We start from the raw sequence: 14,119 nt of genomic DNA, 5'->3' as shown, positions 1-14,119 counted from the left end.
CCAAGTACCTTTGCCTCTCCCTGCAGCTCCTTCACAGAACCTAGTCTTCTCTAAGAGCTCCTGGTTTTTAAAACCTTATCCCATCTTCCTTTCACTTGAAATCTCCACTTTCCTTGGGCCAAGGAGGTCAGCCAGGTGTTAGAGGAGAACAGCTTTTGAATTCTTCCAGAACTCTCTCCATGGGAAACTTAATCTTTTAAACAATTCTTTTTCTATTAATTTTTAAAATTATTTTATTCATTTAAAAAAATTTTTATGTGTATGAGTATATTGCCTGCATGTGTGCAAGTGCGCTCATGTTGTGCAATGCCCATGGAAGTCAAAAGAGAACATTGGATTCCTCTGGAATTGGAATTACTGATAGTTGTTAGTGGCCACGTGAGTGCTGGGAATCGAACCTGGGTCCTCTGCAAGAGCAGCCAGTGCTCTTAACCACTGAGCCATCTCTCTAGCCCCCCCCCAAAGATATATATTTATTTTCTATGTGTATGAGTGTTTTGCCTGCATGTATGTAAGTGCACCATGTATGTGTCTGGTGCCTGAAGAGGCTAGAAGAAAGTGTCAGTTGCTCGCTGCCATGTGGGTGCTGGGAACCAAAGAACTTATGTGCTGTTAACCACTGAGCCATCTGTCCAGCCCCCTTTCCCTGTTTTGAGAAACTCATTTTATGTCCCAAGTTCACACATCTTCCTGCTGCTTATCTTGTGCCTCTCTCCTGTTTCTCTGACCTTTGTTTTAGTTTGGTTGTTACTGCTATATGAAATTTCCTAGTATGTGCCACGTTAAGCCTTACTCTTATTATTTTTCTAGTTAGCATGCAAAGTAGTGGGTTTCATTATGGCATTTTCATATATTACAGTTTGTTCTAATTTGTCCTCCCCACAGCCCTCGCCCATCCTTCTACCTGCTCTTCTTGGACCTCTTGCTCTCCTCAAGTTGTCCTCCCTTCTGCGTTCACATCACTTAGATTCCATCACCCCCCCCGACTCCTCCTGTTAGACCTCTTCCTCCTCTCTCATAGTGCCTCTTCTACCACCCCCCCAAACATACACACCCCTGTCTGGAGGCAGGGAGTGGAGTCCACATATGAAATATTTGTCTTTCTGAATCTGGCTTGTTTTGCTTAATCTAATGACATTTAGTTCCAGTCATTTTCCTGCACCTATCATGATTTCATTCTTCTTTATGTCTGAATAGGATTCCAATGTGTGTATGTACCACAGTTCCTTTATCTGTTCCTCTGTTGGTGGACATCTAGACTGGCTCCATATCTTAGCTATTGTGACTAGAATAACAATCACCATGGATGTGCAGGTGTCACTGTGGTATGCAGAGGACCTTCAGGTATAAACGCAGTCATGGTATATAGGTCATATACTGGGTCATATGTTTGTTTTATTATTTTGTTTTTGAGGAACTCCATTCTGATTTCCCTAGTGACTGTACTTCTTTCTTTTTTATTTTAATATTCAAGTCAGTGGTTCTCAGACTTTGGTGTGTGTGTTGGAATCATCTGGTATAGTGGTAATGATAGAGGCAAGGTCGCATTCAAAAGTTCAGTGAATCTGCACTTCTGTGTCTAATGCATATTCCACTGACTGTGGTACTGCTCAAACTTGAGGTCCTCGGCTCCAGCACCTTGCTATCCAGAGGTTGGTGGACCGGCACCACTGACAGCATCTGGGATGTCATTAGAAATGAAGAGGCTCTAGAACCAGAATCTGTATTTTGACCAGTTCCCCTGGTGGTCCATATACTGCTAACATCTGGGTGACTTGGAATAGCTGGTCTCAACCCTGGCAGCACTTTGGGGCTTCTGGGAAGGCCGAAACACGCCTGGGTTTTACCTGGAGGAACTCTGATATACTTGATCGATCTGAAAGCAGAAGGTGACACTGATGATTGAGACTGATTTTAAAAAGGGGAGCTCTTAGAGGAGAAAGCTGAGGTTCTTTGAAGGAGCCATGGTGAGGGACAAACACATTCAAGGAGAAGACAAAAAATACCATAAAATGCCTTTCAAGGACAGTTAAGATCAACTTCACACTTTTTTTTTTTTTTTTTTTTTTTTTTTGAGACAGGATCTCTCACTGAACCTGGAACTCACTGATTCAGCTAGAGTAGCTTGCCAGTGAGCTCCAGGGATCCATCTCATACCCTAGCACTGGTGTTACAGACATGCACTGCCTCACCGTAGCTCTTAAGTGGGTACTGGGGATCCAAACTTGGGTCATCATGCTTGTGTGGCAGTCCCTTTACCAACTGAGCCACCTTCCCAACCCCAAGGACCACATCCTCTAGTGCTCAGCTTTATGGGATAGGGACCAGTGTTCTAGATCCCTGAGCAAACCTTCCCAGCATCAGGAACCATGAGCTGCAGGTGAATGTTGACCCCTCTGAAAAGACTGGGCGTGGCTGGCACTGCCACCTGCAGGAAGAGCCACATCAGTTCACCCCAGTGTGCTTCTCCTGTAGTGTCATGACGTGGCAATCATCAGAAGTAGTGCTCAAGAATTTTCTCTCCCAGATCAGTATTTGCACTATTTTGCTGAGTGGATTAAGTTTTTAATTGAAAACATATCAAGTCCGGACATTAACTTGGGCATGCTAGCTGTCCATAGGAAAGCTTTCCCACGTGACATAGTTCTCTCCCATTTATTCAGGTTTCCTTGGATATGTTTCCACAAAACTTTTGAGCTTCCTTTATAAAGGGATGCATTTCTTTTTAAAAATTATCTATCTATCTATCTATCTATCTATCTATCTATCTATCTATCTATCTATGCATATATCTTTGTATCTATCTACCATCTCTCTATCATCTATATCATCAGTCATCCATTTATGTATCATGTAGGCATCTGACATCGATCTAACTTTCTATTTATCACCTCCATGACCTATCTTCCATCCATCCATCCATCCATTCATCCATCCATCCATTTGTCTATGTATCTATTAATGTACCTAATCATCTTTCACTCTGTCTCCATTTCTGGTGTGTGGCGATGAAATTCAGCCCTGTGATATGCTAGGAAAGTACACTGTTACAGAGCCACACCGCAACTCAATCTTTGTGTTTAATGGCGTTTAGGCGACAGCTGGTAACCTAAGTCTAGAACAAATTATCCATCTATCTGTCTGTCTGTCTATCTATCTATCTATCTATCTATCTATCTATCTATCTATCTATCATCTATCATCTATCTATCTATCTATCTATCTATCTATCTATCTATCTATCTATCATCTATCTCTCTATCTGTATGAGTGTATTGCCTGCATGCATGTGAGTACACCCGTGTTGCACAATGTCAGTGGAAGTCAGAAGAGGGTATTGGTTCCTTTGGAACTGGAGTTACAGATGGTTGTTAGCCACTGTGTGAGTGCTGGGATTTGAACCTGGGGCCTCTGCAAGAGCAGCCAGTGATCTTAACTGCTGAGCCATCTCTCCAGCCCAAGGCATGCATTTTTTATTAGATTTATTCCCATGGTGAATCTTAAAATAATGTTCAGTTTCTACTATGACTCCTTTGAAAGCAACTCAGACAGCTCTGGGCTCTCCCCTGGCCTCTTCTCTGTGCTTCAGTAATTTATCCTAAGTGCCAAAAAGACCTCTTTCCCACCTACTTCCCCTTTTGACTTCTCTTTGGATCCTGACCTTTCTTGTTCATTTTATGGTTTTGGTTTTTTGTTCCCCTTATGTGGGAGGCTGGCTTCAAGCTCTGCAGCCTCCTTGACTGAACCTCTGAGCCTGCATTTCCAGGCGTGCAGCACCAGGAGGTGCTGTTCTCAGAACTCCCAGCTTGAACGCACAGACTTGGCTTTGCTTCTCTTCCTCCTCCGTCAGCCCCTCACTTACCTTCACTTTAGAAAAATATTTTGGGGGGATTTATTTATCCTTATTTAATGTGTGTGAGTGTTTTGCCTACATGAATGTAAGTGTACCCAGTGCCTGGGTAATGAGTGTTGTGCAGTGCCTGCAGAGTCCAGAAAGAGGCATCAGATCCCCTGGATCTGGAGTTACAGATTGTTGTTAGCTACCATGTGGGTGCTGAGAATCAAATCTGGGTCCTTTGCAAGAGCAGCCAGTGCTCTTAAGTTTTGAGCTGTCTCTCTAGCTCCTTAGCTTTACTTCCTGTTTCTAAGGTCCAGTGTCACAACAGCATCACTGTTTTTATTATGACAATGTACTTCTGGCCCACTGGGACTAAGCAGCATGGTGATTATTTGTAAACTGGGCTTTTACATTAGAACAAATTGAACATCTCTGATCTAAATGTTTGGGACTAGTATTTTGGATTTGGAGATTAGGGATATTTCACCCATTAAGAACTTCTGCTATATTTCATTTTATTCTATCACATATCATAAAGAATTTGTTTTTGAGATATAAGAATGTTTTAATTCCTCACTCTATTATTTTTTTATTTTTATGTGTATGAGTGTTTTGCCTGTCTATGTACAAGTGTGCCACATGGGTGCAACACCCATGGAGGCCAGAAGAGGGCATAGGATCTCCTGGAACTGGAGCTAAGGACAGTTTGTAGCCACCTTGGAGCTGCTTGGGAGCAGTCTCTCCACCCCCCTAATTCCTTACTCTTTACTGTGCTTTCCTTGATTATTCTGGTTCATTATTAGATAAGGATGTTTGGGGAGACATTCCATAGATATGAATTTTCTTTCTTTTTAAAAATATTTTATTTATTATTTTTATTTTATGTGTGAGTGTATTGCCTACATGTATGTGTGTGCCCATGTCGTGCAATGCCACGGAGGTCAGAAGAGAGCTTTGGGTTCCCCTGGAACTGGAGTTAAGGACAGTTCATAGCTGCCATGTGGGTGCTGGGAATCGAACCCAGATCCTCTGCAAGAGCAGTCAGTGCTCTTAACCGCTGAGCCATCTCTCTAGCCCCCCATAGATATGAATTTTCACAATTGCCTCTACCCCTCCCTTCCTCCCTTGCCTTACTCCACTTAATCCCCTGAAACAATACTTCTCAGCGGTTACACAGGGAAGTCTTCATTGGACTGTACTTGGGTCTGCTTATGCACAAGGTACTTGGAAACAGAAGGTCTGAACCAGCCCCTCCAACTCTTTCTCTTTAGTTCTGTCCAAAGAAGTATTTCTCAAAAACACTATCTGGATACGCTCTTCCTTTGCAGAGACCTGTTTGGGGGCTCCTGAGCCACAAGGCCTATGCCAGCTCCATGTAGCTTCTGTGCCACTCACTGCAGTTGTGGTCCTCCCACACATCTGGGTGTCTGTCCTTTGTCTTTGTACTTTGGTGTCTTCCTGGCATACTTTCCCTCTGTGAGAACCTGACTTGGACATTGCCTCTTAGAGGTTTTGCTAGTTACTTCTCTGTTGCTTTGATAAAAATACCATGACCAAAAGCAACTTAAGGGGGGTGGTGGGTATTTTGGCTTAGTTCTATAGGGCCAGAGTCTATAATGGTGAGGAAAGCAGGAACAGAAAGCTGTCCAGTTAACATTTTCATCTATGCAGGAAGACAGAGAGCAAGAGCAGGAAGTGGAGCAAGCTATAAACCCTCAAAGGTCATCCCCAGTTATCTAATTCCTCCAGCAAGGCTCCATCTTCTAAAGGTTCCATAACTTCCCCAAACAGTGCCACCAACAGGGGACAAGTGTTCAAATACGTGAGCCTCTGGGGATATTTATCATTCAAGCCACCACAGCGGAAACACTTCAGTTATTCCAGTTCAAACTTACTTCTTTTCTCTGTGCTTTTTCTCTGGTCTTTATACTTCATCTGTCTGTTCATTCATCCATTCAGCAGACATTGAGTGCCACTATACATCAGGCTGGGTATCTTGCAGTTAAAGAAACAGGCAAGCTTTAGAGGAGAATAAGTGGTAAGATTCACAGGAGAATGGTTTTAAATGAGGACATATGCAGTGAAGAAAGCTAGGCGGTGAGGGCTAGAGAGATGGCTCAGTGGTTAGAGCAGAAGACCTGCATTTGAATCCCAGCACCCACATGGTGGCTACAATTATTGGGAACTCCGGTTCTAGGGGATCTGATGCCCTCTTCTGACCTCTGTGTACATTGCATAATATGGGTGCACTTACATACATGCGGGCAATACATTCATACACATAAAATAAAAATAAAATAAATAACTTTTTTAGATGGGGTCTCTCTCTGTAGCCCCAGTTGGCCTGGAACTCACTATGTAGACTAGGCCGGCCTTGAACTCCCAGAGATCCACCTGCCTCTGCCTCCTGAGTGCTGGGATTAAAGACATGTGCCACCATGCCCAGCACTAAATAAAATATTTAAAAAACAAAACCAGGCTGCATCATGAATTTCTTTAGATAGTCAGGGAAATCCACTCTGAAGAAAGGATAGTTCACTGAACTCTGAATAACTAGCCCAGCTAGCCATAGAGGCCTCTGGGACAAGCTCTTCATGCTAAGACAGTAGCCTCTGCCAGTGCCCTGAGACAGGAGACAGCACCTCAAGGCTCAGGTGGCTGGAGCAGAGAGAAAGTGGCATTGGTAGAGTAAGAGATGATGTCAGTAAGATTAGTCAGGGTCTGGTGCCCCTGGCCTACAGGCGTGCAAGCTGGACTGTTATTCCTGAGTGCAGCAAGAAACTTTTGGGGGGATATCTTAGGCAGGGGAATTACATATAGTATTTATTTCTAAACTACCTTGGCTAAAGGCTCATTTGTATATGCCTGTGTATAAGTGTGACTACTCTCCAAATCCCCAGGACCTGGCCCCCAGGACTCTCAATAAATGTCTCAGGATGTAGTGAATGATCAGTCTGTTTTCTCTTGATATGTTCTATATAAGTGGTATGTCATTAACACCATTTAAATGCCATTTTCTTTTTAATTAGACCTGATCGTTCTGCTGTTAGGAGAATGTAGATAAGGAAGTGTCCCACATATTTTCAAAACTGCAGAGTATTACATTCTGGATATTCTTTTCAGCCTTTTGAACCAGATGGACATGCAGAGTAGAATCTTGAGGACCAGAAAAAGAATAAAAGACTGTGACATTTAGAATACAAAAACTCCAAGTAGCAGGGTAGAAGCCTCTGATAAGACAAACACACATAGCATCATCACAGAGGCGTCTGTTAAAGTTCTTATCCTCTGGGGAGCAGTGGCGGGTGGGAGCCTGGAACCTCCTGATGACTTTTTGCGTGTGTGACAGGTACTTATGTAGCCTAAGCTGGCCTTGAAATCACTGCTATGTAGTCAAGAATGGCCTTGAACTCCTAATCCTCCTGCTTCCAACTCCCTAGTGCTAAGATTATAGTCATGTACCACCATATGTGACTTATGCAGCACTAGAGCTTGAACCCAGGGCCTCATGCATGCTGGGCAAGCACTCTACCAGCCAAGCTACATCCCCAGCCCCATCTCATTGCTTTCTTAGTTGGATATAAGGTCATTTGTGTGGTTTCGATTTTACTGGCGTTATTCCTGTGGTTTTTGAAATATGGACCTTCTGTGATACCATTTTTCATAATATAATAATACCACTTTGGATTGTATATGATTGCCTTTTTTGAATCTCAGTTTTTTTTTTTTTAACTACAGATAGCATTTTTCCATTATAGTTAAAAAAATTTTAACTTACAAGTATTTCCTACTAAATAGTGACTCACCCCCACCCCCACCCCTGAATCTGTTGGAAACTCTAGTTTGTAAGTCTTTGTCTCCTTAAAGTTTTTCTGGTTTGTTTTGTTTGGGGACAATGTTTCATTATCAAACCCGGCTTGGCTTTGAATTCATAGTGTAACTCAGACTGGCCTTGAGTTTGCTATCCTTTGGGCTTAACCTCCCAAGTGCTGGGGTTATAGGTGTGTGGCACCATGCCTGGTCTAATCAAGCTATATTTGCAAAGCTGTCCTAGTGAAGTCATAACTCAGTTCTGTAGACATGCTCTAATGGTATAATGGTCCCTAGTCTTAAGAAGGATCTTTTGTGATTACTGTTTTCCTCACTTTCACTTTAAAATTACCCTACAGGTAATAGAGGGATTTAAAATGTGGTATATTATGTTTGGACTTTTTTAAGAGGTGAAAATATTTTTCTCTACAGAGACTTCAGTAACACAGAAACACTGTGTAGTGAACAAAAATATTATTGTGAAATGTGCTGCAGCAAACAGGAGGCCCAGAAAAGGTACGTGAAGGACTCAGCTTCAGAGGGGGGCTTTGTGTCTTTGGGGGGGAAAAAACAGGCTCAGCCAGTTTGGAATGTCAGCCTTGTGGGGCTTTGGGGTGGGTGGGGTCAGTGACCTTCTTCATCAATAAATCCAGGCCAAGAATGCTGTCCTTCAAAGATGCCATTTGTCTGTTTGCTCATTCCTTTAATCGCTCAACAAGTACTGTTTCTGTGTGTCAGATTCTGTGCTGGGCAAACAAGTGGGGATTAAATATAATTATTCCCTTCTTGGGATTAAAGATTAGTACCTAGTACAGTACATAGCACACAATAGACACTTACTAATGCTGCTTTAGGCTTTAGACAGAGATTTAAAAACAACCCATTGTTTAATATGGAGCTGTGAGGCAAGGATCCATCAGTTACAGGGACAGGTGATAAGAAAGTTGTTGTGTTCAAGCTGGGCGTGGTGGCGCATGCCTTTAATCCCAGCACTCGAGAGACAGAGGCAGGCGAATCTCTGAGTTCGAGGCAAGCCCAAATACTCTGTTTAAACATTATATTTTAAAAAGCTGGGTGTGGCGGCACATGCCTGCAAGCCTAGGACTTGGGAAGCTGAGGCAGGAGGATCAGATAGTCTAGGTCTCTTCAGCCACTCAGCAATAAAAAAGTAAACATTACAAGCCAGGCATGGTGGCGGGAGGCAGAGGCAGGAGGATCTCTGTGAGTTTGAGGCCAGCCTGGTCTCCATTAGTGAATCCAGGCCAGCTGCAGCTACAGGGAGACCTTGTCTCAAAAGACCTAAAAAAAAAAAAAGAAAGTTGTTGTGTTCTGACTTGGCATCATATCCAGGGTTCCCCTACCAGTACCCACCAGTTACAGCTCTTGGGCCATCCAAGATAACTGGTTGTTCTCCATTGTCCACCCCAGAAGCCAAGAAGCTTGACATTTTAACCTTCCTGTGAATTCTCACTTGGGTTAAATTTATCTCTTTGGTTCAGGAGATTTCAAGGTAGCTCTTAGACGCTCAGTAGTGCCATCTAAAATCCTTGGGAGGTATAGACCTGAAGTTGTAATGATTTCTCTGTTCAGCCTCCTTCACCTTCCATGACACCCATGTACATCTGTCTTGACTGCATCAAAACTTAAGAGACAGCCAGGCACTGTAGCAGGCAGCAGGTACCACATATTAGCAGACAGAGCTGTCAATTCTGCCCTTCCATCTTTATGATCTTAGTCTGCCTAAGGTGACCCCAGCCTGCCTGTGTGTCGTGAAGGTGCTTTCTGTTCATCCCTGGAGGTTTCATCCTCCTGTCTCCACCTCCCTCCTGAATTTTGGCATTATCAGGCAGAAGCACCATACTAGGTGCTACTAATATTTTTATTTTTCTTATTTTTATAAATAGGGTTATGCCTTATTAGATTCTTCAGTAAATGTTCTCTTAGAATTGGTCCTTTTCAACTGCACAAGCCCAGCAGCATTTTTGCCAGCTCAGCACATGGATCAGTGGAGATGGGGGAGGGGAGGACCTAGAAGGGAGCTGGATGCCTCTCTTCATCAGTGTTACCTACATATACTGTTAACTGTGTGGCAGTTTACCCAGGAATGTTAATTAATGGTCATCTAGTGAAAAAAAATACTGTGTTATTATGTGAGGTTGGGATTAGAACAATTCCTTTACCATAGCTTTCTCAAAGCCTTCAATCCACTAATATATGTGGAGGGCTTCAAAATAGGCAATAGTCTTGTTCAAACTTGACTATGGCCCCCCTCTCATGCCCCCACTGAAATATCCAGGGCGCTGGAGCTTAGTTTGGGGAGGACAGTCATAAAGCAAACCTTGTGCTTTATAAATGCTGGTAGTGGGACCCATGGTAGGGGACCTATGTGCATGAAATCACAAGAGTAAAGGGTGAGCACAAACCTGGCACTTTTGGGGTCTGATGCCCATTTCTGTGAGTTCCAGAAGCTTCCTGAAGTTCTGTCTATATTGGTTTACCTAGTTCTCTTCCAAGTTTCCTTTTCTCTAAACCTCTCAGCCTTCCTGTTCATGTATTTGGGAGTGGACTATCCAAATACATTCTACTCTGCAGGCAGAGGGCAGTGATAGAGCATTGCACAAGTTCTAGAGCATCTACTATGGATGCTCTAGAGATGGTGAGACACTACTATGCTTTTCTCTTACTGGATGTAGGATAAGTCAGTCTCCCTACACAAGCATATGTTCATGCTCGTGAAAAGTTAGTTCTTTGCTGATTTGGAGTGTGCTAGGCTGTCTCCTGCTCTTGCTTGGACTGTAGGCAATAGTGTATTCTCTTTCCTTAACAGGCATTGGGTACAGATGGTTTTCTGTTTCATGCTTTCTTAGGATGAGGGTAAAAAAGCTGCCTATGATTTTGGCCCTGCACCTAAAGAGGTTCAAGTACATGGAACAGCTCCACAGGTATACCAAGCTGTCTTACCGGGTGGTCTTCCCTCTGGAGCTCCGACTCTTCAACACCTCCAGTGATGCTGTGAACCTGGACCGCATGTATGACCTGGTGGCTGTGGTTGTTCACTGCGGCAGGTAACAGTGGGCTGGGAAGCAAGTGTCTATGGTTGCACCATAGGACTTATCTCCTTGTCAAAACACACCCAGCTGTACCTTTACTATGGGTAGTACTCTGGAAGTATCATCCAGATTCTTACTGATCACCTCAAAATACACACACACACACACACACACACCAATATGCACATGTGCTCCTAACAATGGGGATGTATTGTAAAAAATAAAATGTTGTATGATTTCATCATTATGTGAACATCATCTAGTGTTCTTGCACAAACTAGCACTAGTAGATGCACTAATTTCATAGCACACTGCCCTGTATGCAATCTGTCATTAAGCAAAAAATGTCAGTATGTGGCATATGACCTTCAATAAGCATACCTTCTGAGGCATGTAAAATAAGTAACCCAAGAACAATGATAATCTCCATGTTCTATCATCAAGGGAAGTAATTTATTCTTCTTTGGATGGAAATGCTACAGATAATGAGTTTAAAATGATGAAGAAATAAATTTTTACACATTTTATTTTTGAAAAAAGCCATATTGCTTTCTATTACTATGGTAAAACACTGACCAAAGCCAACTTAGGGAGGAAAGGTTTATGTGGCTAACGGGTTACAGTCCATTGTTGAGGGAAGCCAAGGCAGGAATCTGGAGGCAGGAACTGAAGCAGAGCCCCCAGAGGCATGCTTGGCTACCTTTCTTCTACAGCCCAGGCCCACCTGCCCAAGGATGACACTGCCCATGGTAGGCTAAGACCTCCTACATCAATTAGCAGTTAAGAAAATACCTCACAGATGTGGCTAATCTGATGGAGGAAATTCCTCAAGGTTCCCTCTTTCCAGGTGTATCAAGCTGACAACTGAAACCAATCGTGACACCATATATAGGCATTAGAGAGGTGGTTCAACAAGTAAGAACACTTGCTATGCTTCCAGAAGATCTGAGTTTGGTTCCAAGCACCGGTGTTGGGAAGCTCACCGCTGTCTGTAACTCAGCTCTAGGAGATCTGACACCCTTTTCTGATCTCCTTAGGCATACACATACATACACACACACACACACACACACACACACACACACACACACAATTAAAAATAAAATAAATCTTTTATATATGTGTATATAAAATCACAATCTGAAAAGTTTTTAAAGATGTATGAATTAAGCATGGGAAGTGATAGATGTTATAAGTTTGTGGCATTTTGACTGATCAAAAGTCTATTCGTTTAAAGTAAGTTTTATTTATTTTTTATGTGTTTGTGTATTTTGCCTGCATGTACATAAGTATACCACATGTGTGTAATGCCTGTGGAGGCCAGAAGAGGGAGAAGGCATTAGATCCCCTGGAACTTGAGTTATGAACACTTGTTAGCTTCTGTGTGGCTGCTGGGAACTGAACCTTGGTTCTCTGCAAGAGTAGCCAGTGCTCTTAACCACTGATCCCCACAAAGTCTATTCTTAAAAAAAATTCTTTATGGAATTTTTAGCATTTCCCCACAATTTTTTTAATATAAAATTTTTATGTTACATTTATTTTTTTAGTGTGTGTGTACACACATGCTTGCCATGGTATCAGAATGGAGGTCAGAAGACAGCTTGTGGAAGACTTTTCTTCTACCATTAGGTTCTGGGGATCGAGCTCAGGTTGTCAGGTTTGGCAGCAAGCACCTTTACCCACTGAGCCATTTTGCCAGCCCTATTACTCCACATTCTGCCATAACTTTACAATCAGAATGAGAAAAGAGGCCTCTAGATATGAAGAAGCAAAGGTTTTTGCTGAAAATTCTTTGAGCAGGTTTTTGTTCCATAATTTGAAATGAATATGGAAAAATATATTGAAAATTCACCTGCTTGCTGTTCTCTGTCTGGCTGGGGGTAGGTAAGTGGATGTGTGGATAGGCACAGCTTTGCCTCTGGCTTGTAGGTTTGGCTTGGGACCCAGAGCAGAGGCCGTGAATGTACCTTTACCAAGTGAATACTGTTATTGGGTTAGGAACAGTTACTTAATCTTTCACCTTGCCCTGGGGTGGGACACCACCTTCCTCAGACATTACCTTCATATGACATACCCCATGTCTGTCCTGAGCATGCTCACTTCAGATTGCTGGCTGTTTCCTTCTCAAAAAATTGAATTTATTGGCCAGCTATGAGTCAACTTTGTGTTTTGTTGAATAGTTTTAATGATTAGTCACCTCAAGAACATGGGGCTCGGATGACCAGAACACAGCTGTGAGCACTGTTCCTTGTGATGGGTGGGACAAAGGAGATGTTGGGCAGGCAGAGCCTAGGATGGGTAGGCATCATGGGTGGTAGTGATGGTGTGGACAAGCAAGGAGGAAACGAGTACATGATACACAGAGTACTTGAACACTTTCAGCGTGGATTTCTGTGGGTGCCTGATCCTAGGGAGGACTGGTGCAGGGCAAAGCATTGGCCCATGCCATGGATCCCAAGGACCTGTGGGAGACTGGGCTCTGGAATCATCAGGGTTCATTAGTTTCTCTAATGGGGACACAAAGTCTGAGAAGCCCTTGCCTGATATAAGGGGCAGTGAGTGCCAAGTCATACATGCTACTAACCAGGCTGCTTTCAACTCCATCCTGAAGTGGTAGCAGCAAGCTCATTCCCATGCATGGAAGACTGCCCTATGTGTAGTGGGTAGGTGGCTTCCTGGTGTCTGAACCTTTGTTTCTTGGGTTCTGTGCCAGGGTCTGTAGATAACAGACTGAACATGATACACATCATGAGCCCTGCCCTCATGAAGTTTAGTGCCTGGTGGGAATGATGGATCATGGGCAAGTCTACACATTGGCCTGGACCATCAAAACTAAACCTCTGCCAGGAAATGTAAGATGCTGATCAGTGCTCTGAGGAGTAAGCAGGAAGGCGAAAGAGAAAGTGATGCCAATTCAGGAAGAGTAGTCAGTGAAGGGTTAGTCTGGGGAGGTGAAGTCATACTGAAGTCCAAGGATGGAATGAGCCAAGAATGCAGGGGTAGAGGAGGATCATTCCAGCCAGAGTTACAGCAAAACAAGGTCCACACAGCAGTGGTAAAGCAGGAGAAGATGGGAACCCAGGAGGCTGGAGCTCAGGGAGGGGGAAGTGGGTGGGTAAGGTTGAAGGGAGACAGGAGCCCGTCCTTTACAGCATCTTGTGTGTAAAGGAAGTAAGCTAAGGGGCTGGGGAAATAGCTCAGGGGGTACAAAGTACTTGCTTTACAAGCATGAAGACCAGAGTTCAGATCCCCTGAACCCAGGTGAAAGCCAGATGGCCTCAGACAGCCTGTCTGTAACCCCAGGGTATGGGAGGCAGGCACAGGGAATCCTTTGAGCAAGATGGCTAGCCAGTGAATCCAATCAAAGAAGAAACTGGTGTCAACCTCTGGCTTCCACACACATGTCCCTACACATACACGC

At 43.5% G+C, this 14,119-nt stretch overlaps 1 protein-coding gene across 2 annotated transcripts in view; it reads left to right on the top strand.

Annotated features, from left to right (window-relative positions):
* Usp46 (ubiquitin specific peptidase 46) overlaps positions 1–14,119 on the top strand; it is a 76,139-nt gene that overhangs the window by 56,147 nt on the left and 5,873 nt on the right. For both annotated transcript variants that reach the window (XM_008847975.3, XM_029570870.1), the window contains 2 exons: positions 8,081–8,164; positions 10,516–10,713. In XM_008847975.3, the coding sequence (XP_008846197.1) occupies positions 8,081–8,164; positions 10,516–10,713 (282 nt within the window). The remainder of the gene's footprint in view (positions 1–8,080; positions 8,165–10,515; positions 10,714–14,119) is intronic.

Source organism: Nannospalax galili, unplaced genomic scaffold (assembly GCF_000622305.1).
Source record: "Nannospalax galili isolate Female #2095 unplaced genomic scaffold, S.galili_v1.0 scaffold1424, whole genome shotgun sequence".
Lineage (NCBI taxonomy): Eukaryota > Metazoa > Chordata > Mammalia > Rodentia > Spalacidae > Nannospalax > Nannospalax galili.
The sequence above is the reverse complement of the archived record's forward strand: the minus strand, read 5'-3'. Positions and strand labels throughout refer to the sequence as shown.